The sequence below is a fragment of the Episyrphus balteatus genome, chromosome 3, assembly GCF_945859705.1.
Source record: "Episyrphus balteatus chromosome 3, idEpiBalt1.1, whole genome shotgun sequence".
Taxonomy (NCBI): Eukaryota; Metazoa; Arthropoda; class Insecta; order Diptera; family Syrphidae; genus Episyrphus; species Episyrphus balteatus.
In genome coordinates this window covers 71,240,002-71,267,297 of record NC_079136.1, presented here as the reverse complement: position 1 = coordinate 71,267,297, position 27,296 = coordinate 71,240,002, and the positions used below count along the sequence as shown (strand labels likewise).

General features: G+C 30.5%; 1 protein-coding gene across 3 annotated transcripts in view; it reads right to left on the bottom strand.

The window, feature by feature from the left end:
• The window catches only part of LOC129916189 (putative uncharacterized protein DDB_G0282133), a 28,586-nt gene extending 2,994 nt beyond the window's left edge, over positions 1-25,592 (bottom strand). Inside the window, exons 1-3 of one of the 3 annotated variants that reach the window (XM_055996017.1) lie at positions 24,350-25,592; positions 4,806-4,993; positions 59-275 (exon numbers count right to left, since the gene is read on the bottom strand). In XM_055996017.1, coding sequence (XP_055851992.1) covers positions 59-275; positions 4,806-4,993; positions 24,350-24,404 — 460 coding nt within the window. In that variant the 5' untranslated portion in view covers positions 24,405-25,592. Of the gene's footprint in view, positions 1-58; positions 276-412; positions 528-4,805; positions 4,994-5,116; positions 5,750-24,349 lie in introns of those variants that run through there. The other 2 variants (XM_055996018.1, XM_055996019.1) reach the window with 2 other exon arrangements.
• Between the last annotated feature and the right edge of the window lie 1,704 nt (positions 25,593-27,296).

Genomic DNA, 27,296 nt, shown 5'->3' with positions numbered 1-27,296 from the left:
TAAACAAAAATCATGCTTTAACATTTTTCATAAAGGAAAACTTTATAAAAAAATTTACCTGTTTCAGCACGTTGTAAATGGAAAGTAGATTCTTCTTCTTCAGCTAATGGAGCTCGTTTACTTTCGAAACTAGACCCAATGCGATACAAGTCAAAATTATCACTTCCATAATATAAGACAGCTTCTTCGCAATCAACATCACCCCAATTGGCACAGATTTGTACTTCTTGATCAAATGCAGTTCCATTTGGACAAAGAAATCGGAAATCTTGAACCTTGATAAAAAAAATATAATTCTTAAATTAATTTTCAATTTAAAATGCTTAAAAATATAAAATTTATATCAGTTCTTAAAAAAAAAATTAAAATGCATTTAGTTTTATACGAAATTTAGTAAAAACTTGAAAAATACCATTAAATTTGTTATTAAAATTACAAATAAACATCTTTTTTAGAGGTTTAAAGCTCCAACCAAGAATTATATTCTATTATCTTTTGGTTGAACCCAATTAAACTTTACTACAAAGATTATTTTTTAATTAATTTTTTTTCCAAAATACAATCAGACTTTTCATAATTTAAAACTTCGAGTATTCAAAAGATTCTGAATTTTTCTTTGAATACGAAATTTTTTGTTTTCTAAAATTTTCTCTTCTATTGCATATATATAAGCATTAAGATGCCGGTTTTTCTGATTGGTCATTTACTGAAGAAGTATGCTTAGGAAGGATATAATGAAAAACTTTAAAAACTCATCCATTACTAATTTTTAAAATGTGATACAGGTGGCTGTAAACCAGTGTTATATATCACCGTACAATGATTGATCAAAATCTTTAAATCCGTTTTCGATATAATTTCAAAACCTCGAAAATGGTATATTAAGAATTAGGGTATCCAGTCTTCTAAAAATTATCGTAAATTTCGCTACGAAAAAACACTAAAAAGTTCAGAAAAAATCAGCTCTTTGAAACAGACAAAATTCTTTTTGTCAGAGATTCTTCTTAATAGATTTTTTTTTAATCCCTTTCTTCTGTTTTTTTCTTCTACTCTTCAAGTAATACGCCAGTAACAGAAAAAAAAAACAAAGAAAATGGAAGTGATTTTGAAACAGATTATGTTTTGAGGAATGTTACATTCGTAGCTTCTTGATAAACAGCGGATAAGTAAGACAAAAAAATTTTTGTATTTCTATTATGTCGCGTGTCGGATAACTTTTTGTCACGGGTGAGACACAAATTGCTCAGCATGAGAAATTTAAAATAAAAAATCCAAAAACTTATGGTATTAATTTTCAAAACAACATTCACTTTGAATAAAATACCTATGTATGTATTGCAAAAATTTGGAGCCTGAATCACTTTAATCAATAAATAGTTTTTAGATTAACAACCAAGTCAATGCATTGGAAGTATTATGTGTTGCATGTTGCATATATGCTTAATATATCGAAAATGTATTTTTTTTTCTCAGTTTGTTCGTTTGCCCTCTTATCATTTTGGAATTTTAAGGCTTCTTTCCATTTCATGATTCCAATTTTTATTGTTCGAAAAGTGTAAATGAGGAGATAGTATGTATTCGGCTTTTAATTTTAAATATTTCATGTCTTAGGTTCGACTTTAAAATTTGACAAACATCAATATAGAGGCTAACAAAAGCTTTCGGAGTTAGTTATGACTTTGTTGGTTAGTATCTCTTTTGGAATTCCATTAAATGAATTTGGCCTATAAGACATGAAATGCTTTAAACTGCTGAATATTTGTTGCCTACACACTTCCACTCTCCGACCAATAAAAGTTTAAATTATGTCAAAAAGGGTACAAGTTGTAAAATAGGTAATGAGAAGGGGCCTACAAATTGTAAGTGATTTTGATCTTTAAACATTGCATTCAAAGTTTAATTTTTTCCGACGCACAGTGGGGCGACCCATATGGCAATGTTGGAAACAATTCAAAAAATAAAACAAAAGATATCGGTGTTTTTTGTTAGTTTTCCGTTATATAACATTCCTATGCATCAAAACCACACTCATTTTATCTTGGTGCATGATTTCTCACTCTAAAACGAGCACTTGAAGTTGCCACATTAGTTGTATTTAAATTGTGTTGTAAAAAAATTAACAAAAAGGTTTAATGTTCAAATAGCTGCCATTTTTGTTTAAATAACAGTATAATTCTGATTAAACATGGAATCGAAAGATTCGGTTGTATATTTTATCATTTAGAGCCGATTTTTCAATCTTCTAATAAACAGCCAGTTAATTGTTCGACGAATAAAGTTATTAGGCTCATAAACAATCAGATAACAAAATTGAATTTTTCAATTAAAAAAACTCTATTCTACAGAATAACAAAAAAAATGTCAAATTCAAAAATATTCAAAATTAAACGTCATTTTTGTTCATAATTAATTTTGTTTTCTTGTGTTCCCTTATATTTTTTAAACGTGGTCTTTAATTTAGTGGTCTTTAAATTTGTGAAAAAAAGCATCTTAATAATTTATAATCTCAAAAATATCCATTTCATCAAATATTTTCTTTAAAACAGCTTTGACAATTGACACACTATTTTTGTTGAGATTATTCCTTAGAATAATTTTTATTCGTCTCTGAAAGAAGCAGATAGATTTATTACTCTAATAAATGTTTTATTAAAGGAATAAGCTATATCCGGCTGTTGAAAAATTGATTTTTTCTCTATTTGAGGAATAAGTGCTAACTGACTGTTTAACTGACTATTGAAAAATTGGCCCTTAAATAAAAAAATTTAAATCAATGAATTATTTTGCTCTATTTTGTATTAAATGTAGAGTGTTTAAAATTGTTAGTTGGAAATTAAGTTATTTTCTAAAAACTTTAGCTTAAAGTTAGTTTCCACACACTTCCACATCGAGATTTTAGTATTTTCATATGCCTTGACTTATTATCTGTGGAATTCTAAAAAGAAAGGGTGCTCATATGTGATCCATTTTTTGTTTTAGTTTTTTAAAGTACATCCTCAGTATATTTTAAAAGGCTTACTTTTTGATCCAGGTTTATTAGGAAGGTTCTTATTTTTGAGATATATATAATTTTTTGCTCCCATAATCTCATATGGTTGAAAAAAATAAGAATTTACATTCCTCAATTAAAGTTCCTGACTTAATTCTAACCCGTTTTTCCAAGGAACTGAAGTTTCTTATGGGAACAGTATGGTATTTTAGTTATTGCCTTGAATAGAAAATCATTTAAGAAATAGAAATATTTGCACACTAACATAAATCAATCTCACCTATAAGAACTATAAGTTTCAGATTTTTTGCAAGCTTTCAAGAAATTCTAAAAAAAAATACCACTCAAAAATACTCCTACAAAATAGCTGTTTTTCAAAAATTCACGTTATACGACAAACCGTTGTAAAAAAATAAATTTTTTTCTTACCATGTCATTTTACCTCTATTTACCCTATCTAATGATTGAATTTTTAGAAATCCTTTCTCAGTGTTCACTTTAAGGATATAAACTTTTAAAGAAACTATATTAAATTTTGTCTTTTGGCGTCATATGAAATAAGATGAAACTCCAATCTATACCACATAGCTAACGGCAAGTGCGGAACGTGAGGAATAGTCATCCTTTTTCGTATTTGCAGCACGGGTTCATCGATTTATAACATTTTACCACGTCACAAATATAATTCAGCCAACTAAATTTCGCAAATGAATTAATTCCAGGGTATCTTGCCCCATTGTGCGACGGTCACACTAGTGGTGCCTGAATATTAATAATAAATAATATTATATGCCATTCACTATTTCAGAAGAGGATCCAACATAACTTAAAGTAAAGGTAGATACTACATGTTCCAACCAACAACAATGAACGTAGAAAATTACATAAAACAAAAATATTTTTTGTGACCTCAACTTTTAGGGTCAAATTTTATGCACGTAAGAAAAAACTTGAAGATAGAATCATAATTATATTTTTCATTGAATATTTATTGAATAAAATTATATATTCTTTCAAAAAAAAAAAAGAAGATCGAATTTTAATGCCTCAACACATTTAAATCCGATACAACTTCACCTTCAGGTATTGTAACAAGATCAAATCGACAAAAACCTCTATACTATTATGCCATTAAATCGAAAGTATTACCCCCAAGCTTACATTAACATCTTCAAATAAGTGTATTAACGTACATTCATTCATACATATGAACTATCATTTCGTGTAAAGGTCACAACTGTCTCTGGGTCTTGCAGCATACCTATCTTTACTGCAGATGTTCAGTCACGAAATGCTCGTTTGCCATTTATAAAAAATAATAATAATAAAAAAAAAAGAAACACATATATTAGCATGAGAATCTGGATGAAGTCATATCGCATATCTATGCTATATCAAACTTATAATACCAACAAAATATAAAATAAAATTTAAACAACTCTTAAGAAACTAACAAGAGACGCGCATTCTAAATGCTCAGAGGCACTTCACGTTCTTGATTGGAATGTATATCCGAAGATCTATTAGACTGGTTCATTGAATTTATGTTCTTGACTTCTTTGCCGTGCATCTATGCATTACAATAAATAGTCAAGAATTCTGCGTTGCATTTTATGTTCTTACAGATTTCTTACATACGATACTTGTGGATTTACAACATAAGTCCTCCAATGAGATGTAAATATCTTAATTTTTCAATTTTATTTAGTGACTATTTTTTTTATAACTTAACACTTTTAGTCATAAAAACAACTCTACCCCTTAGACTATAAAAAAGATTCAATTTCAATCGATGCATCAATGACTCTCTTCTTACCCCAACTCCGGCGACTTTTACACAAACATGGAACATTTGACATTGGGCCTCTGGATCTGCATAGTAGCCGCCGAGAATCTTATCGTGGCATGTGAAACCCGTCTGTGGCATATTTTGTAAGCTATACGTTGGCCATGGCTTTTTGTGAGTAAATTGTCCGACTGAGGTGCAAGCTGTGAGTATTAGAGCTAGAAAAAAAAACAATAAAAATGATTGTTAAAAAAAAGATGCATGTTGGATGAGGCTATGTTGGTTCTACAGATTTATATTATGTATGTACAGAGCTTCAGAATATTTTTCATATTACTTACAGGCTTGAAAATGTTTTGGTATTTTTCAAGATGTTTAAAAATGGGTTTTTGTCATAAAGTTGTGACTATTAACACTACGTATGCTTTGGTCATACATGCTTTGAAAAATTCGAACTACTTGAAAGATACTTTTTTAAACGCTTGTTTCGGTAACCGAATTCCATTGCACCATATTCCAAGTTACATTTAACAAGTTTAGAATCTAATTCTTGGTATTTTTATCAAAACTATGAAAAATTCGGGCCTTAGATCATATTATTAGACCGATCATTGCACAATTTTGGGCAAGTTAATTAAGAGCGTTGCATTGACACATTCTAGACAGAGACACTTAATTTTATCAAGATTCCACTCTAATTGGGAAAGAATAAACGTGCTCGTTGTAACATTTGCCACAGCTTTGTTTTCAACAAATGTACATTAGGGCGGTCGTTATTTAGGTTTTTTCAGAGAATCAAGTTCCTAAGTGGATAAACTGGTTTTAAATAATAAAAAAAAAAATCCCAAGAGGGTTAAAGTTTTTTAGTTTTTATGTATGATATATAGATATAGACTTAAATCACATTTTTTTGATGAGGTTCTTGTCTACATTAAACAACGTTTTCAAAAAGGTGTAAATTATTTTTCTAGGACCAGGGGTTTAGTCAGGGCATGCTTGTTTTTTTTTTTTTATTATTTAGAAACGAACGCCCTAATGTACATACATGTATTTTTTAAAAACACATCTTTTATGTGGTACACTATGGTGGATGCGTAACTTTTTTTTTTAACCAAGTTAATACAACATCTATGTTGTTTAGTTGAAACATGAGAAGTGGAAACATTAGGTTTGAAAATATTATTCATCAGCTTTTGAAAGTATTGAACTAAGTTTCTAATTACAGTCACCTCTAAAAGTATGTACGTTCAGTTTTCATGGTTAAAAAATCCGTTATAGTCTGAACTCCAAAAATAACAATCCAGAACTAAAAATTTTTTTTATAAACTTTATAGTTATACAGGTCTTCTACTGGAAGAAACAAGTTTCTAAACACCCGTTAGTAAACGAATACTTTTTTCTCTTTTAAAACTAAAGTTAAATGGTAAATATGCCGCCTCCACAAAAAAAAAAACATATTGTAGACTAGAATGAAAAAACGCATACCTATTATAATATACCGACCTTAATGCATTACACTGGTCAACAAAATTTAATTTTTTTTTTTTTTGGTGCCGAGACTAAGATATAGGTTTTCGGTGTGCTGAACTCGAATCAGGAAGTCAGAAATTTCCTACCAGCTCTCGTTTTTGAAATGCTAGCGTTAGAAAGTTCAAAAAATTGTATTTGGACTTATTTTGAAGGTAACAAAATTTTTCCTATACATGAACCAAAATACACTCTTTTGGAGGTTTTCGGTAGTGATGGGAACTATCGAATAAAAACTATCAAACTATCGACAGTTGTAAAATATTCATTCATTCGATAGTTTTAAATCATTCATTCATTCATTTAATTACTATTTTCATTCGAATAGTTTTTTCATTCGATAGTTTAGTTACTATTTTTTCATTCGATAGTTTAGTTACTATTTTCCTTCGAATAGTTTTTTTTATACGATAGTTTTGTCATAAAAATAGTTTTTTTTTATTTGATAGTATTTTCTTTTGAACATTATTCTTATTCGATAGTTTTTTCATTCGAATAGTTTTTCTATACGATTGTTCTCATTCGAATAGATTTTTTTGTATATGATAGTTTTTTTTTATTGAAATAGTTTTCTTAAGCGATAGTTTTTTCATTTGAATAGTTTTCTTAAACGATAGTTTTTTCATTTGAATAGTTTTTTTTATACTATTGTTCTTTCATTCAAATAGTTTTCTTAAACGATAGTTTTTCATTTGAATAGTTTTTATTCGATAGTTTGTTCGATAGTTTTTATTCGAATGAATAAATGAATGAATGAATGAATGAACTATTCGATAGTTCAAATCATTCAGTTACTAACTATCGATAGTTCATATCATTCGATAGTTCCCATCACTAGTTTTCGGTGTGTTGCACTCGAATCTGAAGTCAAAAATATCCTATCAGCTCCCATTTTGGAAATATTACCGTTAGAAAATGCAAAAAAAAAACGTTTTTTTCCACTTTCGATGTTATGCCTTAATTTGAAGATTTTTTTAAATATAAATCATAACGGTTTCTAAAAGATCTGTTCTTTGAAGAACTGTTTAAATCTTTGCAATATCTTTTTTACTGCCCGAGATATTTTGAAATGAAGCAAGTGTTTTTTTTTATCAAAAAGGAGATGAAAACGTGATATCTGTTTGAAACATTTGAATGAGCCAAAAAACTGACGATATCTCGAACAGTAAAAAAGACATCGAAAAGATTTAAAAAGATCTTGAAAGAAAGAAAATAGTTCTTATAGAAACCCTTATAATTTATTAAAAAAAAAATTTCTTCACATAAAGCATAACTTCATAACTTCGTTTTTTATTTCAAAAAACGGGAGTTGATAGGAAATTTTTTTGACTTCAGATTCGAATTCAGCACACCAAAAACTTACAGAAAAGTATATCATAGTCTCGGCACCAAAAACCTTGAAATATTTTTTTTTTTAAATAAGTGGCGAAGAGAAACATTTGTGTGATACACTTCGCGTCACTTGAATAGAAACAACATTTTTTCTTTAGAAAATAGCGATTGGCGCTTTAGTGAGGTAACTTAGTAGATTTTTGGTTTTGCATTTTCAAAGAGGAACTTTTAACAAACAATGTTGTAAAAACAAAAAACCCAAAACAGAAACCGTATGGCTTCTAGTTGCGTTTTTTCGCATTACCTCACAAAAAACAGTGTTTTTTTTTGCGTCACTTGAATAGAAACAAGCTCTTAAATTAGATAAAAATGAAGAAAAATCATGGAAAACACTAATTATAGTAAAGCAATATTAAGCTTTGACATTATTTGCACATTATAACCAATTATGAGCTACGAGCTACCAATAGGCACCACAGAAAATGCATAAATAGCAGCTAACATTGAAAATGCACCTGCACTATGCAAAATCGAGAAAGATATTGGAAAATTTGCCAAATTTGGATGAGATAAATTTTAAAATATCGTAAACTAGTGATCAAATCAAATAATAAGACAGGTGAGACCCAAGTCACGAGCAGAGAAAAAAATAACTTAAAAACTAGCTGCAATTTTCTTCACTTTGCCGCTAAAATCGGTCAAAAACGTGGTGTTAGTGCGATGGAAACGTGTTGGTTTGTTCCATCCTGGAAGTTATAAAAGGTGCACAACATTAAAAAAGCCTCAAAATGCAAAATAACAACATTTTAAGTTCTACTAAGATTACAAAAAAGTTAACTATTTTATAGTTGCATTCGAACTGAAAAGTAGTGAGGTAAAGAGTGGTTTTTTAAAGGAAAACATACCAACTCAGATGGACCACGTTAAAATTAGCCCTATTTCATTGGTTTATAAAAGAATAACCTTTATGGCATCGCCAATAAAGGGCACTAAAATGTGTTATAGTAATACGCTTTGTTTTTATGATGTGCAATAGCAAAATTGAAGCTTCACGCTTCAAAAACAGATATAACTTTTACAAAGAAATAATGGTAGAAGCTCTTGGCAAGTTTAGGAACGTCGAAGAACAACCGTCTTAGAGATTGCACAAGGATAGTTCAAGAAAAAACAACGTAATAAAAACAAACAGATGCATTCCGGATAAAAATGAAAGTTTATTTCACTTATTCAATCCTTAAATTGTAGAAAATGTCATTTTCTTAATTTGTAAGAAGTTACCAAACACTTTTATCACTTTCTCCAATTAGGTCCACGATGTGTACAGTAGAAGTGCGTTTTCAATGTTAAGTTCTATTTATGCATTTTCTGTGGTGCCTATTGGTAGCTCGTAGCTCATAATTGGTTATAATGTGCAAATAATGTCAAAGCTTAATATTCCTTTACTATAATTAGTGTTTTCCATGATTTTTCATCATTTTTATCTAATTTAAGAGCTTGTTTCTATTCAAGTGACGCAAAAAAAAACACTGTTTTTTGTGAGGTAATGCGAAAAAACGCAACTAGAAGCCATACGGTTTCTGTTTTGGGTTTTTTGTTTTTACAACATTGTTTGTTAAAAGTTCCTCTTTGAAAATGCAAAACCAAAAATGTACTTAGTTACCTCACCAAAGCGCCAATCGCTATTTTCTAAAGAAAAAATGTTGTTTCTATTCAAGTGACGCGAAGTGTATGTAAAACAATTTGAATCACAACTTAAGTTTACATTAAAATTATAATAAATTTTATGTCTACCATAACTACAGTAATAATCAAAATAAAATTTGTTACAATTCCAAGAGTGGAGTTTTCAACAAAAAAACACTCAATTAACAATTATCATGGTTTATATCAGAAAGCATGTTCCATGCGTTATCTGGTCATCTGCAAAGGCTGAAGGCTTTGCTCTAAACAATTGGGAGAGCTGTGAATTAACAAGTTGTTTTTAATAAACACAGAATCAGAATCTCCCTTCTGGCTTTTTTTAAACAACATTAAAAGTGCAAGAGTTATAGTGTCGAAGAAGTGGCGGTTGATTTAGCTGGTAAAAATATGTAGTTTATGCAATCTGGACATATTTAACATTATTTCAAGGTGTTTTTTAATAAAGAATCGAATACAAGAAAAATTTTAAGCGATACTGAAACATACAGAGAATAAAATCCAAAATATGTGAAGTTCAGTGAAAGCGTTGCATCATAGACCAAAATAATAATAAAAAAGTATCTAAATGTAATTTTCTCGGATTAATTTTTTTTTATTTATTTTATTTTTCATAGGGAACAATAAAGTTTTTTTTTTAATCTAACAAAATAAAAATGCCAACACAAAATCTCATAACCTGGTTGATTCTACCATTAGTCCTCGTTGTACGTTTTAAATAGCTTATCTCACATTGTGAATAAACACTCTTCCACCAAAGATGTTATTGAAAAGACTCTTCTGGCATTTTATACTTAACTCGAAAAAAATATCTTTATTTCACAATAGTAATGTTTTGTTCTCTAATGCTCTTGATACCTATCCCACGCAGTTCGTTCTCTAAACACTCCTCACACAAAACATACCTTTAAGGCGTACTTAAATTAACATTTTTATTAATGAAATACTTTAGTTCTTATTTCGCATGACCGACGAAGTATTTTTGTTTTTTATTTGAAAAACAACCACTTCCCGGTTGGACCTTGAAAATCGTGACTTGCAGGAGCTAGAATTTTTTACACTTTTGAGGAGAGTTACTGAATATCAAAAAAAAAATATATATTTGACTTGACTTCATCACCGAAACTGAAATCTGGTGAAATAATGAACAGAATATTTTCTATTAATATTGATCTTGATTTGTAATTGTATCCCTTAATACTCATTTTATCATTTATAATGGTAAATTCGTATTTCAACAAATATCATTTCTTTAATTTTAAGAAGTGAACAAATCTGACCTCTAAATTGTTTTCTTTTTTTTTTGAATATGAATTTCTGGTCTAATTTGATTGAAAACAATTTTTTTCAGTCCATTGAAAATATCATCTCTTCATCACATCATCATCAACATAGACATAGACAATGATTAAACTATAGCAGCATCTTAAATTTCAGCAGAACAAAAGAACGACCTTGTTTGATAGTTTTTGTATGCAAATGTAAGCATTTGAGTAATAAAAAAAATATATGAAATTATGTATTATATATGTATGTCAAAACCTGTATGTAAAACGTAATCAAAATATTGAGCAAAGGTGCTGATGATTATTTCAGCAAACAATAGCTTGCAATTAACTGAGACCCGACGGCCGTTTGTCTAACATGACAAGGCTTGGCGTCGTCATTAATCACTGGCGATAAAAATTAAGTTCATCTTTAGTAATTTTTTCTTAATTGATTTTATCCAATTTTATTCATTTGTCAAGATACATACATACATGGGTGCTTCTGTTTTTGAAAAGTGAAGTAGGTTGGATTAAGGTAGTAGTATAGATATAAACAATAATTTCATAATTGTAAACAAAGATTGGTTTTAATATCGTACAAGTTTAAACTGCACATGCATATGTTTAAAAATATAATCCAAGCCTTTTATGCTGATGAATTTTCAGGCTCTTACAAATTTTCTTAGTTTAATTTTTTATTTGATTGCAACAACAATTTTTAATGACTTTTTGAGATGTTGTAGTAGTGTTAAACATAGTTTGCAGTTTAAAAAGATACCTATGTACAAACTGTGTATTACGCGAAAAACTGCGAAATTTTCGGACTTTTTTCAGTATTTTCTGTTTATTTCTTCGACTGTGTGTGAATTGGGTCAAATATTTATCCTCGGCTAAATATTTAACTCAATTAATAACAGTCAAAAAATTGTATTTAAGTCAAACCACAGCTTTATGGGCTTATTAATACCACTTCAAAACTTGGCACATTTTACCCGTCGAAGTAAGGAAAGACAATTTTTACTCTTTGTTTGGACAGTCACGAAAGCCGCAATACTTAGATATCCGGTTTAAAAAAAATTAAACGGCAATCGTTTCGTTTCATCAAAATCTAAGGGCAGTTTTTTTTAGTTTTTTTTTTATATTCGTGTTCATAAAATAGTTATGGCCAAAAAAGACAAAAATCCCATAAATATCTATGAGCATATTTCATAGAAAAGGACGGCAACCGATTGGTTGTAGAAAAATCTCTACTCCACATTTTTTTTTAAAATTTTAATACCCCCAACAAGAAAGATATGACTAAGAGATTGAATAGCTTAAAAAAAGTCCTCCCTGTTTGATTTCTTAATTAAATTTTATTTGTTTGCTTTTTTGTGTAGGTATGTGTTATGTGTATACTTATTCACAAAAGCTTGTTGGGTTAAGACCCGAAAAAAATTGAGGCTACATAAAGAAACACGGTAAAAGCAATAATTATTGTCTGTTTTCGGAAATAGTTCTAAAAAAAACATATGAAGGAATTTTTCAGAAACCTTATTCGAGCGAAATTTACATTATTTTAGTATTTAAGAAAAATAGATACAAAAAAGTCTAAAACTTTATTCTATTTTTTTGTTGAAAAACGATCGTGCTTTTTAGGAAAAATTAAATTCTTCTTCAATTTATCGGGATTTGTTAAGACAAATAAAAAAATAAAACTAAAAAATATCGCCCCTAGATTTTGATGAAATGAAACCATTTCCGTTTAAGTTTTCAAAGTTGGACTAGTTTTTCGATTTTGGTGACTGTTCACACTTGTTGCGGAACTCTTTAAGCACGACGGTTATGGTGAAACATGAAACATACCCGATAACTGAACCAATAGCTCCGTATGTTTCCAAAAAAAATTTAAAAAAAAGCATTTTTTGGACATGTTAAAATTGTTTCAATAATTTTTTTTTTTTTATTTTTAAATCTGAGTTTAATTACCATTTTTTCAAAAACCCTTTCTTCTATTTACTTAATATTAATTTTACAAATACGAATAAGCTTCTAGCTTTTCAAAAATGTATATTTAAATATTGTAGGTGTTACCGTTGTGTTCAAATATTTTTTTAATTACCGACGTTTGAAAAAAAAAGATCATCAAAATCAGAGCTGTGTTCGGCCCTAATATTGCCATTTTTTAAACTTTAGTTACTCTTACTACACTATTATCTGTAATTTCTAAACAATTTTATATTTAGAAAAAAATTCATAAATGGCATACTAACTTAAAAACTTCGCAATATTAATCTATAAACCTAGATTAGACAGATTAGAAAACCAGGCCAAATAAGTAATTTTATTTATGCAACGTTCACGAATCGATTTTTATTCTAATTGATCTCATTGATCTCAGCTATCTGACTAAAGTTAAATTTTTTGTGTCACTACCATCATTAAGACCAGACTAAAAGCCTTGATTCAAACATTAAATCGACAAGCTGTCAACTCTACAAATGCACTGCTTAATTGACGTCTTTTAAACCATCTTTATGACCTTGGTTGGCCAAGCATCATCTAAGAAAAAAATAAAAAGCCTTAATAGCTTTTTTTCAAGTCCTGCGCAATGCAATCGATAAGTTTTTTTTCTGCAGCTGCAAAACATTAACTTCGGTCTTAAATTACCTTATTTTGACGAACGAAGTCACATTAGTGGAGACATTCAACAAATGCCATCCCTCTGCCTACAAAAACCTTAACACGTCAAATTAAACAAAATAGTTAAAAGGTCGACTTATAAATACGAAAAATAAAAAAAAAACTAACACAAAATTGGCAGCTTCGGAAAAAAAAAGAGAAAGGTATTGAATACCTCGACTTCTGCCACCGTGATACTGCTACCAAAAAAAAAATTAAAAACACTACTGAACGATTTTCCAAGATAACCCATTCACCCATATCAAAAGTAGTGAAGAGATCCACCACCAAAACAACTTAGCTACTGCCATCGACCGATTTAACTACTAAGCTAAGCAATTCGTCTCGGAAGAAGGTTACCGCAGAGAGTAAAATGTGTGGGGAATGAATGTTGGTCTTTGGTCTTTATCCTCATCAAAACCTCGGCTAGATAATAAACAAACAAAACAAAAATATCTTAAGAAATCACGCGCAAAAAAGGAACGATATCAAACAAAGAGCAAAGTATGGATAAGACCTAGGCTATAACGGTTTTCGGGGACTCTAAAGAAAGTATGAATTTGAAATGAGCCCTAAACCTCCTTAATAGCCAAGATCCATTTGGAAAAAGGCTATTAATTCGAACAACTTCTGACAATATCGTAACATTTTTTCAGATCATGGTTTAACTCAGGTTTAACCTCCAAGTTCCATTTGGAAAGGGGCTAATAATCCGAACGACAGTTTCGGACAAACTCATAACATTTTTTCAGATCATGGTTAAACTCGGATTTAACTCGGGTTTAACTTTAATCTTCCTGACATAGACTTTGTAGAATAAACTAATCATTTTTTTCAAAAATTGAAGCCTCGTCTTGAGAGTTTAATTCCTTGTTTTCAAAGTTGCCATTCTTAAGGCTAATACATTTCAAAGTCCGATCCTGAAAATGAAGATGAATCTTCGAAGCTGTGTAAAAAGAAGAAGAAGAAGTGTAAGGCCGTTTGCCGAGTCGAGAGTCGTGGCAATGATGTTGGCAACCGTAGGACGTCACTCAGAGGTGCAATCGCTGAATTGGTTGTGCAACTCCAATTGTGGATTTTGTTTGTGTTTTCTTGTGATTACATCTCTCAACTAGTGAATGCATTTTTTTTCTCTATCCAAGCCAGACTTCAAATATTTTTCTAGCATTCTAGCAAATGTGAGGTTTGACTTTGTTGTTGGTTTGTTTTTCGGTTTTTCGAGAGGGGAAGTTGTTTTTGTGGCTTAGACTGTGTGTTGTTCATGGTGTATTTTCATGGCATGTTCAACAATGGGAGGAATTTTAATGCACACCTTAGTTTCAGATGGTGCTGGAGTACTATATATTGTATATCTGTTGTATGCTGATGCCTTTTTGGCATCAGTCGGTGGTCCTATAGCAGAAGAGAGGTTTTATTTTAGGTGGAATACGAAGATAGTGCATTTTCACACGGCATTATGCAGATGATGCAGCGATGGGGTAATTAATCAAAACTCATAAGAAAATTTTTCTGGAAAGCTAGCATAAGCATTAAGATCGCGACTCTATGATAAATTGCTGCATAGTTATGTCAATGAATTTTTTTTGTATGGGTCCTTGTCACACAGCATAGAGCACAAAAGACAAGAAAGGTTTTTTAGAATTTGCTCGTGCGAGTTCAGACAGAGAGAGACCTCTGTGTTTTTAACTTTGTGGCTTATTATTGTCTTCATTAGTTATAAATTTTATCATTATATTTGCATAACCATAACGTGAGGTATTTTTGCTATAAATCTTTTGCAGTTTCTACAGTGTAGGTTTTGTATATTTCCGCTGTGTGATTTTTGTGGGAGACATTAATTTGTTTTCATATTTTATCTTGTAATGGTTTTAAAACAATTTAAATAAAAAGAATTGAATAAAAAAACACTCCCATAGCTACTTAAGTAGGATGTAAATTGTTAATTTGTAATTTTCAACCACGCCATTTAATTTAATAAGTCAGACAATATTTTCTGCACCACCAGTTTAACAAAAATGTCAAAAAATATCATTATATTAAATTTTTGGTTCCTCTATTTTTATTCATTTATTGAAGAGAAATATTTTCTAATCTCAGTTAAAGTTTTTTCGCTATAAAAATTTTACTTTTCATTTAAGAGATGACCAAAGTAATTTTAATTTTACGAACTACCCAGTTATGAAAAAATTTTCTCCCAGATATTAAGTGGGCCAACATCTTATAACGATAATTATAATAAATTGCTACCATTATTACAAATTCCACAAATTTCATACTTTTACTCCTCCATAACTTTAACTTTTCTGGAAAATTAATGAAGAAGAAAAATAAGCTATTTAATTTTCCCATGAAAAAAAATATTTTATGGTAAATATAATTGCAAATTCTTTTTGTTTTTAATTGTCATAGTATTTATAACATTTGTATGAAGTTAAAAAAAATGCATACATTTTCTATGTAGTGCAATGGTAACATTTCAAAAATTATTAACCTAAATATGTATTTCAATGCGCGTATTTTATTATTTTTGTATGGTATAAGAAATGTCCATACAAATTTCATTATTTTACCATAAATTTTCAAAGGAGTAATTGGATATATGAAGCTCTTACCGCCAAATTATGTTAAGTGACATGGCGCTTACGATAACTTTATTATTACTTTTTGTTTTTAGATAATAAAGTCCAAGAACAAAAAGTAATAAAGATTTTACTGGAGACGATGTGGATGCGAATGTTTTCATGTGCAATAGTTGATAAGGTTATATCTTATTCGTTCTTGGTGTTGGAAAAATATAATTAAATGTTGTCTATAATTCACAATTATATTGGGTACCTACGATAATTTGACGAAAAGGGGTAGATATTGTGACAGTATCTCGAAAAGTAAAAGACTGTTCATAAAAAGTCCAATTACGTTGAAAGGCAAAAATGATTGACTCATTTGATGTATTACTCAAGAATAGAACATTTTGCACGAACGGATAAGATTTGTCAACAGAAAATATTTCACATACGCCACAGTGACTCTCCAAGGGGATTAATAAAACATATATTCGGCAAATATGAGAAGTTTTTTTAAACATGCTTAGCTTATTTATGAAAAGAAATGTTCAACGATTTTTAAAAACAAATTTTGGTACGAAATTCTGAAAAGAATGTTATACACGCTTGAAAACAAAATTTCGAGGAAACTCACTTTCGAAAATCAGACTTCGATTTTTTATGTTTGTAAATTTTGTTAAATTTCAAACACGTCTTTACATGTCTAATTTTGAAATTTCCTTTTTACAGATCAAATGGGGCAGACACCAAATTTCACTTTACTTAAATTGATAAATAATTTTAATTATAACCGATAATGCACTTCTTACTCGTTTTTCATACACGTAAATTTAATTCTATTAACGTTATTCTGTAATTAAAAATAATCAGCTGACATGTTGACAAAAAAAAACTTTCCTAAATGTTTAGGGAAAATTTTCTTGCCTAACTTTTCAGTCAGCCTTCTAATAAAATAACCTAAATTGGAAGAATTTTTGTTGACAGTTGACTAATCAGAGACGGAGACATTATCTAAATATTTAGTCCCTAACGTTTCTGAATCTGCCAAATATTATGCTTTAAAGATTATTTTTATTTTTTTTCCGAAACTGTTATACAATTTGAGCTTCACATCATATAGTAAGCGTGACCCTTATGTCAGAATGTATTAAAAGTTGAATATTTCTTGAAAATTACTTTTTGATGAAAACTTGTGCTTCGGGAGAATTCAAAGTAAAATTGTATTTAGCGACAATAACTTTTAATTTGATATCCAAAAAGATTTTGAATTAAATTTTGAGTCTATTTGAGCTTTGTATATAGACAGCCTTATTTATTAGATTTCACTAAACAGCTCTAAACGGCTGCATAGTTATACAATACATAAAGTTTTATGTAGCCTTTATGCAACGTTACATAAATTTCAATTTATTAAACATTTCCCTAGCCATTATTGTTATGCTAGGTTTGTGTCCAAATAAGTACTAAAAATGGAAAATTAGTACGACAAACAACTCCATCTGTCGATAAAATAACTCCATCTGATTCAAAAATAAACAAAAAAAAAAAATAAACAAAAACCTGAACGAAAGTTCTCAATGTCATATATGTATGTAGAAGAAAATCTCTAAAAAAAACACATTTCATTTGATAACAAATTGTTCACATGTATGAAAATGTAGACACATAAGAAAAAGATGAATACACAGACACATGAATTTATAAGCACTGCGGCCAAAATTTCTCGAAAATTATATCAGGAACAAATCTGCAAATTTCTTATTTTTTGATGTATACATCTATATACTATAGTTGATTTCAAGTTGTTCATTTAATTGAAAATGTAATCAAAAAAATAAATTTTTCAATGAAAAAACAAAAATATATACAAATATTGACATTTTTTTCTCTTTCTGAAAATTATGTGAAGTTCAAATGACATTTAAGCAAAATAAATTCTTATTCAATCTCTAAACAACCTAAAAACCCGTTTAGCTTATACAACCTTTATTAAACGTTGCATAAATATTATAAATCACAATTTTTTGTTTAAATACATTATAAAGAGTACATAATGCTATGTACTCTCTATGATGAGTTTTTAAATAGGGCTGAGAATGTATTGTATGTACTATCATGAAGTGAGACTTTTTTCTTTGTTCGTTAGCTTACGATTTTGGTGGCGCTGTTTTTCTCCACAGGCACAATGCAAAACTAAAGCTCTAGATTCTTGGCATATAGGCCAAGTTATTTTGACAAAAAAGAGGCCTTACCCGGACAAAATTATACAGCATTATTATTCAAGGAAATTGTTGGCAGCAATACACATACTCAAATACCTAAAATCCCAACGAATCCCATTTGTTGTTTAGCCACCATCGTCAAAAAACTGTATCAGTAATGCAGTTTCGTTCGTTGAACGTGTTATTTGCAATAAGAACCAAAAGAGTGCATCAATATATGTATTATTTTTGAAAAGGTGTTTTTTTTAAGGGATAAAGTTGTGCAACAAATACCAAAACACCCTGTTGAAGAAATGGTAGATTTAAGAAAAATTGGTTAAAATATTTCGATGGTCATTCTCATTAGCATCAATAATATAAAAAGTGCATAAGCAAATCATAATGAGTGAAAGCGTTTTTTTTTTATTACACTGAATTTATATTAGATGTTTACGGTGATAGCTATTAGTATCCTGGAGAAGTGTCTACAAAAATATCATGGTCAATAGAGTTTTTTCTTTTGGAAAACAAAATTGAAGGGGGACTCTAGTGAGTGTTGAATATCGGAATACATTTGGGAAAAAAAGCAAGAATAAAAAGACTTCATTAAATAATTTTAGGTGAAAAGGTGTTTTCCAAAAAGAGAACATTTTACTCAAGATAATTTTGTAGACTGTTTAAATTCTCCATTATTATAACAAAAGAAACGTTTTCACTAAGTTTAAAAATTAAACAAAATTTATGTCATCTGCTATGAAACCTTTCTCAAACACACAACTCAACCCCTCAGAAAACATCCTTGAAAAGACTTTCGTCGTTAGGGTGGATGGCTGACTGATTTTGTTCATTCAAAGGCATCAGACAATTCTCATCAAAACTACCAAAAACCAATAATTTAGGCATCTAATTTTTAAATTTAGACATATACAATTTAACAAAATACAAAACCTATTTTTTTTAAATACTTAATTACCACCAACAGACAATGGTCTTTCTTTCATGGAGTACAAAATATATACCTTAAATAGTCATTGTTTGATTACGTTGCGTTGGTTTAATTTCTTTTCATTAAATTAATTTTGTTAACGTAAATGATTACTGCGATGAGCTGTCATGCCTTTTATTAGTGTTTTAATACATCCTAAATCACATTGTTGACAATGGCACGCACACTGTAATGTCTACGGACCATGTAACATGTTAGTTATTAGGCCTTTTTCTCTATTAGCTTGTTGCGCCACATTTTTATTTAAATTTTCTTTTATATTCAACAATTTAAGATGTCTCACCACAAGAACATGGGTTTAATTAATTTTATTCAGCCTACTTTGTTGAAGGCTACTTTAAAACGATTTAATACAAATTTAAATGCGTTTACAGAAAAAGAACTCCATTTTCTGAATAATTATATTTTAATTCTTATAACTGTTATATAATAACCAAATCTATTAACTGACACTTCATCGCACAACGAAAAAAACTATAAAAAATTTCAAAACCCTTTTCATATTAAAAGTACCAAGTATCTTCTTCGTCTAACAATCCATCGCTTCAACAAGTGTGGAAGCTAAAGTTTTGCCTATTATGGTTCACTTATTTTAGTTCCGTACGATTGCATATCTTTGGAGTTCTAACATGATGTAAATGCGGACATTAATAAAAGCAGATAGGATTGTGCGATTTAATAACACTCTTGCTTGGGGGGTTATTAATTCTTGTCATTTCACACAAAAGACGTTACTAGCGAGTCATCATTTGCATATCTAAATGTTGGTGGATTCCAAATGAGAACTTAGCCGTGCATTTTGTCATAATTCGCAACCTTTACCAGTTGGGTGGTTTTCTTTTTCTGGGCGGAACCATATTCGAACTCATAAAGCATATTTTTATGGTGGTGTCGCAAGGTAGCCAGCCGCAAGTGGAAATGAAAAACCACAAACCATGATGTAGATGTTTCCTGTGCGAATAGAAGATTATAGGAAGATTTTGTATTGTTCTTACAAAAAAGAAAAACATTTAAGCCATGAAAGAAGAATATTTTAATTTATAAAAAAGATATCTACAATAAAATTTAACACTTTCAAGGATTTTAACGTAACGGGTATTAAATCTTTGACCTTTGCATTTTTCTTTGGATGAGACTATGAATTCAATAACGTTAACCATAATAATTTATTAAAACGAAGGTAACGAATCTATAATAAAATAATAAATTATTGTTTCGTTTTCATTATTTGAAAAAAAAAACAAAATAAGAAGGGAATAGAATTACGTACATCTTTTTTAAATACTTTTGTATTGGACCGGAAGAAAATTTGAAAAAATAATGTTAAAAAAATCACAAACATTTTTATACAAAAGCGTTTAATTTTAAATGTTAATCTTAAAACTTTTATTTGATTGCATTAAAAAAAAAATAAATACTATTCAGTGTATTTTTTTACACGGGTTGATAATTTTTGTAAGCGTTAGTCAAAAGTTTCTTAAAAATGGCTTATTTTTTGTGTTTTGAAAAATGTTAGTACATTTAAATTTATAAGTAAATATTTTTTTTAATGACTCTGACGTTTCATCAATTTTTCTTTCTAAAATTCAAAATGTAAATGGCTTCAATATTTATAGTTTTTACAAATTGCTTACACCCGAAAATGTGCAAAATGTCCATCTGTTTTATGACTTTTTGGTAGCTTAGACTTTTGGTTAGCTTAGTTGAAAAAATTTAAATCGCAAGTGAAAACCGGAAAAGTTCAAACCTATCAAATAAAGTCGTCAACATAAAATGGACGCACCAAATTTTTACATGACCAAATATTGAAAATTGAACGTCACTACAATTTCGGTTCCAACGTTTTCAAATGATATAACCTATGAAGGCTCCTCTGGTAAAGGTAATTTTCTATTGTACACTCGTACAATAGCAAGAGTCTTGAAAGATCTTGACATACACAAATTTGATGAACAGTATTCCTTTTATTATCTTTAAGAGGTATTTTACCCACTCTGGCAAAACAGCTACATAAGCTTTTCGTCTATTTTACCCCACTGTTTATAAAAAAAATGAATTTTCTTACCCATCAAAATTTCGACCCATTGCACCCAACTTTCTTTTTTCCAAGATCATAGAAGCGCTGATTACTTCTCTTCAATAGCGTTAGGGCCATTTCACACATCGCCGAAAACTGGCCCGATACTGGGTAAACGCCCCCTTTTGGCAGGTTGCAAGATACACATTTGTTAGCTTGCAACCATCTAAAAGAGGCGTTTAACCGGTACCGGCCCGGTTTTCGGCGATATGTGAAATTGCTCTTAAAGTGGATCCTCCTCTCTATGTCACTGACCATGCTTGGGAAATCACTGCACTCAGCATCAGCAGCCTTATATCAAAGTTCAACATGGTGTGGTATTCTCATTGAACTCTCACCAGGGCCCTATTGCACCAACCATTTTGCACTTTGCATTTTGCAAATTTGCACTTTAACTTTGAAAATTCTGTTGCATCAAACTCCAATTTGCAAAGAGGAAATTATTTTTTTGAAAAGTAAACCAAAAATTCCTTCTTTGCAAATTTTGTTGCACCAACCACAAATTTGCAAAGCAGAGAATTCTTCGATTTCGTTGAACCAACCAAAAAAACTTTGCATTTTCCATATCAAATTCTGCAAAGTTTTGCAATAATATGCAAAGACAAAATTTCATTTGCGGATGGCCATTTCTCGTGTAAACTTCGGGTATATTAAATGAATTTTCTAAAAAAATTAATTAATTTGGGAGAAAAAAATTATAAAAAACCAACGGTTACACCAACAATAACGTGCTGTAAAGCCAAAAACATGTTCTTGTATCTTGTTTTTAAATAAAGCTGTTTAACGGACTAGTTTTTGAAAAATTAATTTACAAAAAATAAAATGCACGACTGGGTCGCACGAACTTGCTCTTAGAGTTCAAGTTGCTTAAATTTTTAAGACTTTTGATATAGAAATTTAGAAAATGTAGGTACCTACTATATGGGTACAGAAAAAAAAATAAAAAAAAAAAATTAAATTCGTTTTTTAAAAAAATAATATAAAATCTGAAATCAAATTGCCCCCCAAAACAAGTATGCAGTTTTGATTGATATATTAAGATGCATTTTTAGAAAAAAAATTTTCAAAATCGTTAGAGCCGTTTTTTAAAAAACTAATTTTTTATAAATAATTTTTTGGAAAAAAAGTTTTAAAATACAACTGGTATGCCATTTTGTAGGAATCACTGATCAACATCTAAATACAAAATTTCAAAAAAATTCAATGTCCCGTTTTCGAAAATTTGATTTTTCAAACAAAAATTTTCAAAATTTTTTTAAAAATCCAAAAATTATTTTTTTCAAAATTTTATTTTTGGCTTATATTTAAATTATATAAATGCTTCTTAACAAAAAGTTTCGTTGAAATCGAATAAGAGGTTTCGGAGATAATCGGATTTGAAAAAAACGGTTCTATGGCAGGTACCGTTAATAATGATTCTCAAAAAAAAATTTTTTCATTGAAAGATAGACCTTAGCTTAAAACTAACATTTGAATTTTTTAAACAAAATCGTTGGAGCCGTTTTCGAGATATTTCAATTTTACTTAAATCGGTATATGACAAGTACCGTTATTTTTGGTCCAAAAAAATTAATTCCAAAAACCCCTCTGGAGAGTCGCCAAATAACGCTACATACCAAGTTTGACATTAATCGGTCCATCCGTTTAGGCTGTAGCTCCTTATACAGACAGACAGACAGACAGACTGACAGACTGACAGACAGACTGACAGACAGACTGACAGACAGACAGACAGACGGACTTCCGGGACCCACTTTTTTGGCATTGTCTACCATCGTAATGTCATGGAAAAATGTTATCTCAACTTTTTTTTTTTGTACGAATGCATAACTTGATATATAGTACCTATATCGCAAGTAAAAATATATGGCTTTCTTAAAAATGTAGATTTGGTTTTTTTTATTTATCGACAACTTAAAAGCATTTTTGGATTAAGTTTTCTTTTTTTTTGTTTGAAAACAAATATAATTGAATTTTGGAAACTTAATTAGTACTCAATTACATAAAATTTTGAAAAAAAAAATTATATAGTTTGAATTTTTTTTTCAAAAATTAGATATGAAAATTAATTTTTCGAAAACTAGTCCATTATATAGCTTTATTTAAAAACTTATTAAAAGAAATAATTTTTGGGTTTACAAAGAAACAGCACGGGGAGCGGGTCATAATTCTGCTTGTCAAAATTCTGTACGACAAAATTCTGTGGGGTCAAAATACTGTAATACCATGATTCTGTACGTCATTATACTGTAAATACAAAATTCTGTACGTCAAAATACTGTATCAACAAAATACTGACATGCAAAATTCTGTTTTGTAAAATTCTGTACGGCAAAATACTGTATATCAAAATTCTGTAAAAAAAATATCGTTTTGATAATGTAAAAAAGTGCGCGCGCACTTTTTTACATTATCAAAACGATATTTTTTTACAGCATTTTTACAGAATTTTGATTTACAGAATTTTGATGTACAGAATTTTGAAATACAGTATTTTGACCAACCAGAATTTTGCTATACAGAATTTTGACTTTCAGAATTTTGTTCCTACAGCATTTTGCACATACAGAATTTTGACATACAGTATTTTGGCATACAGTATTTTGAATACAGAATTTTGCAACATACAGAATTTCGACCCCAACCCAACAGCACGTTGTTGTTGGTGTAACCGGTGATTTTTTGTAATTCTTTTTCCAAATTAAGTAAATTTTTAGAAAATTGCCCCTCCAGGCTAAGAGGGAGGATGACACCCCCGTCCCATACAATTTTTTTCTTGTCTTGACTCAATCTACACCCTCAAGTTTTTTGGTACATTCCTCCCGTATACCGTTCTTCTCAATGGTTGCCAAAAACCACGTTTCATAGATTTGGTCTTCATAGCTCTGGTTTTACATAGCATCGGTTTTTAATAACTTCGGTCTTTCATAACTTCGGTTTTTCATAACTTTGAAGCGCATAACTCTAGTATTAATAGCTTAGTCGGTTGCCCATAGAAAAATTTACCTAATTAGCCACCGAAGACATCCAAAACCTGGATAGCAACGAAGAACAGGATATGCTAAATAAATTGTTTCGGAAAAAATATTCTTTCTCAGAATTTGTTAGATTTTGGATTTTTAGAAATGTAATAGATTTTTTTTTGGCAGTGTTGCCATTTATTTTATTTTATTTTTTAATAGTGGGAGGATACCGCTCTTTTTACCTCAAAAATGTATTTAATTTTCTTCTCATGCTTACCGAATAGAATAGACCCGCTTCTGTTTATAAATGTTATCCCCATTGTTATCTTCATAAATTTTTGTGTTTTTACTAAGACGTTTTCGTATCACTTAATTTTTTGAACCACCTATTTTTCACTTTATCAAAAAAACAATAATTCAATGCACTCTTTTTCTTTAATTGATGTATCTTAATTTAACTTGGCACGCGTAGGCCCCGAAGCAAGTGTTAGATATTTTTTTTCAAGCGCGATTTTCAACAGCAAGATGTCTTTTAATTATAAAAGAAAAACAAAATGAAAATAAAAGCCATTAACTTCAAGGCAATAAAATTATAAAGCAAAAAAACAGATTAAAAGGGAAAACAATATTTGAAGAGCGTCTTTTTCTACTAAGCCAAGCAATGCAATGCGCGAATGCTCAAAGCTTCAAACCTCATCAGTTACCGACTCGACGCGAAATGAAATTGTAAAATCGAAAGGAAAACCTCTATGCTCATCATCATCATCATCATTGTCGTAGTTCGTTCTCATCGTCGTCGTTTAGTAGCGATATCTTCGCACCATAATCGAGGTCTTGGGATGTAAGCGTCTTCAAAAATCCTACAGAACCTTGTTTGGATAATGCCAAAGAGTGGGGTTATATATTTTTTTTCCATAGATTCGTGTTTGAATTTTTTTTTTGTTTTTGTTTTTTTTTTCGCAGCCTCATGCATTGTTAGCTACATCTAATGATGGTTACCTTTGAAGATTGTTTGTCAAATGTGTACCGTGTAGGTACGAGTTGTATACCCACGTTATAAGACGTGCCTTATGCGATTTCTCTGTTGCTCTTCGTGTATATGGTATCTTTGGGAAGTGTGGTCATCTTTTTCTTTTCCTCGTCTTTGAATAGAGCACCTAGCAGAGTAGTTATAAGTGGTAACTATTCATGTGAAGTGCATCTATTGAACAGGGCTGCATTCAAGTCAGATTGTCAATAGACTTTTCGAATAGACTCATGGGTCTTAATGCACTGTAAAACTGGAGGTTCTCCTCTAAGCCTCTCCGCACCACAGTCACACCGGAAAATTTCGCCGCACAACCGCCGAAGCACAGCAACACGGTTTCATTTTATATGGCGGTGGTTCGGTGGAATAGACATTTTTTGATCATGGTGTAGCTGTGGTTTGGCGGTGGTGCGCAGATATAGTAATTTCTGATCATGGTGCGACTGAGGTTCAGCTGTGGTGCGGTGGTGGTGCGGCGGAACAGAAATTTTTGATCATGATGTGGCTGTGCTTAGGCGCTGCGGTGGTGAGCCGGAATAGTAATTTTTGATCATGGTGCAGCTGAGGTGCGGCTGTGGTGCGGTGGTGCTGCTGCGAAATGGCAGGTAATTTTTGAGTACTGTGCATTTATAGTTCGGTGGTGCGGCGGAATAGAAATTTTTGATCATGGTGCCGCTGTGGTGCGGTCGGAATAGTAATTTTTGAACATGGTGCGGTGGTGCTTCGGATCTCAAAAAGCCGTGTGGTGGTGCTCCTGTCGCTGGCGGTAGTGCAGTGGAGTTCCATTTTTGACAAGAAGACTTTGTTTTTCAGGAGCTCGTCTCTCAACCGCAGGCCTAACTCAAATCAAATACAACCCTGAAACACACGTTGCGCGGGTGATGGATTTTATTCTTTATTTTTTCTTCTTCTTCACTATGGAATGGATGTCGTGGTCTATACTGCTTACATCATCGCAATTGTTGGTGAATTGTTTGTGGAAGCGCATGAAGTTTTGGAAGACACTCTTGGAAAACAATCGCGCATGCATCGAGGACAATCCGTAGTGAGAAACATTCACTTGCAATTTAAATCAGCTGCAACGGGGAATATTTTTGGGCCTGTAGGCCGCTTCTCATAGACGAAGGGTATCTATTGGAATTTTTATACAAACTACGAGCACATTCTCATTTTGTTGGTGACAATAACCTGTAGATTGGCCTGAGTTGCTTTTGAATGTGTGTAACTGTAAGTGTATATTTTTATGTGGGTGAAATTCACCCATGAGATGCAAAAAAATATATCTAACAGGAAGAAGCTTCGCTAATATGGTGGTAGAAGGTCTCTTGTTGTCGTTGTCTGAAAATGGAATAGTGTTGCATTTTGCATCGTGGTGGTGTTTTATGGGTGTGTGGAAACATAGAGAGATGCCTTTGGGATTATGACTTTACTTTTAAGCTTGTGTGTCAGTTTCCTCTTCTGGTGTCAAAATATATGCTAAAGGTGCAGTTGAGGGAATTTTTTGTTTTGCGATTTTCGTGCAAAATCTGGAAGCGCAGAGAGTGGCAACCTTTTCCATATTTGTGCAGAAAGTTTATTTTTGAAGATTCACAAATAATCCGAATGCCTTTCAATAAAAGGTGTAAATCTTGTAAGGTGAATCTATGTGAACTGTGATTTTGCTAAAAAGGATATTGCTGAAGAGTGGTCAAAGGTTATTTTGTCTTGAAACATGAAATGCCTAGTAGTGTTTTGTTTTTTTTTAACTTTTTTGGTAGAAAAGATTGAAAGGTGCTGAGTGCTAAGTTGGAATGAAATTATGATGTGAAATCGCGATTTGGATTATTCTTGTTTTCTTTCCTAGCATTCCAGCACTAAATATTAAAATGCTCTCTACTTATCTGAAAATACAAAATGCAGTATTTTAAACGTAATTTTTTTTTTGAAATTTTGTTATTGATTCATTATTTTTAACTTAAATTAATTTCAAATGTAACGAAAAATATAAAATGCTGTGTGAAGTGATTTCTTTTTCAGTACACTAATTGTCTTTTTTATACTTTTTCTCAATTAAACATGGTCATTTCAACAAATTCCAATACTTTTTTTCGTTAGCCCCAACTTTAGATCAAAAATTCTTACAAAAAAACTTTTTATTCAAGATATAAATAAAATATATCAAAGTGGTTTTGAAGAATTTATGTTCAAAAATTTGCTA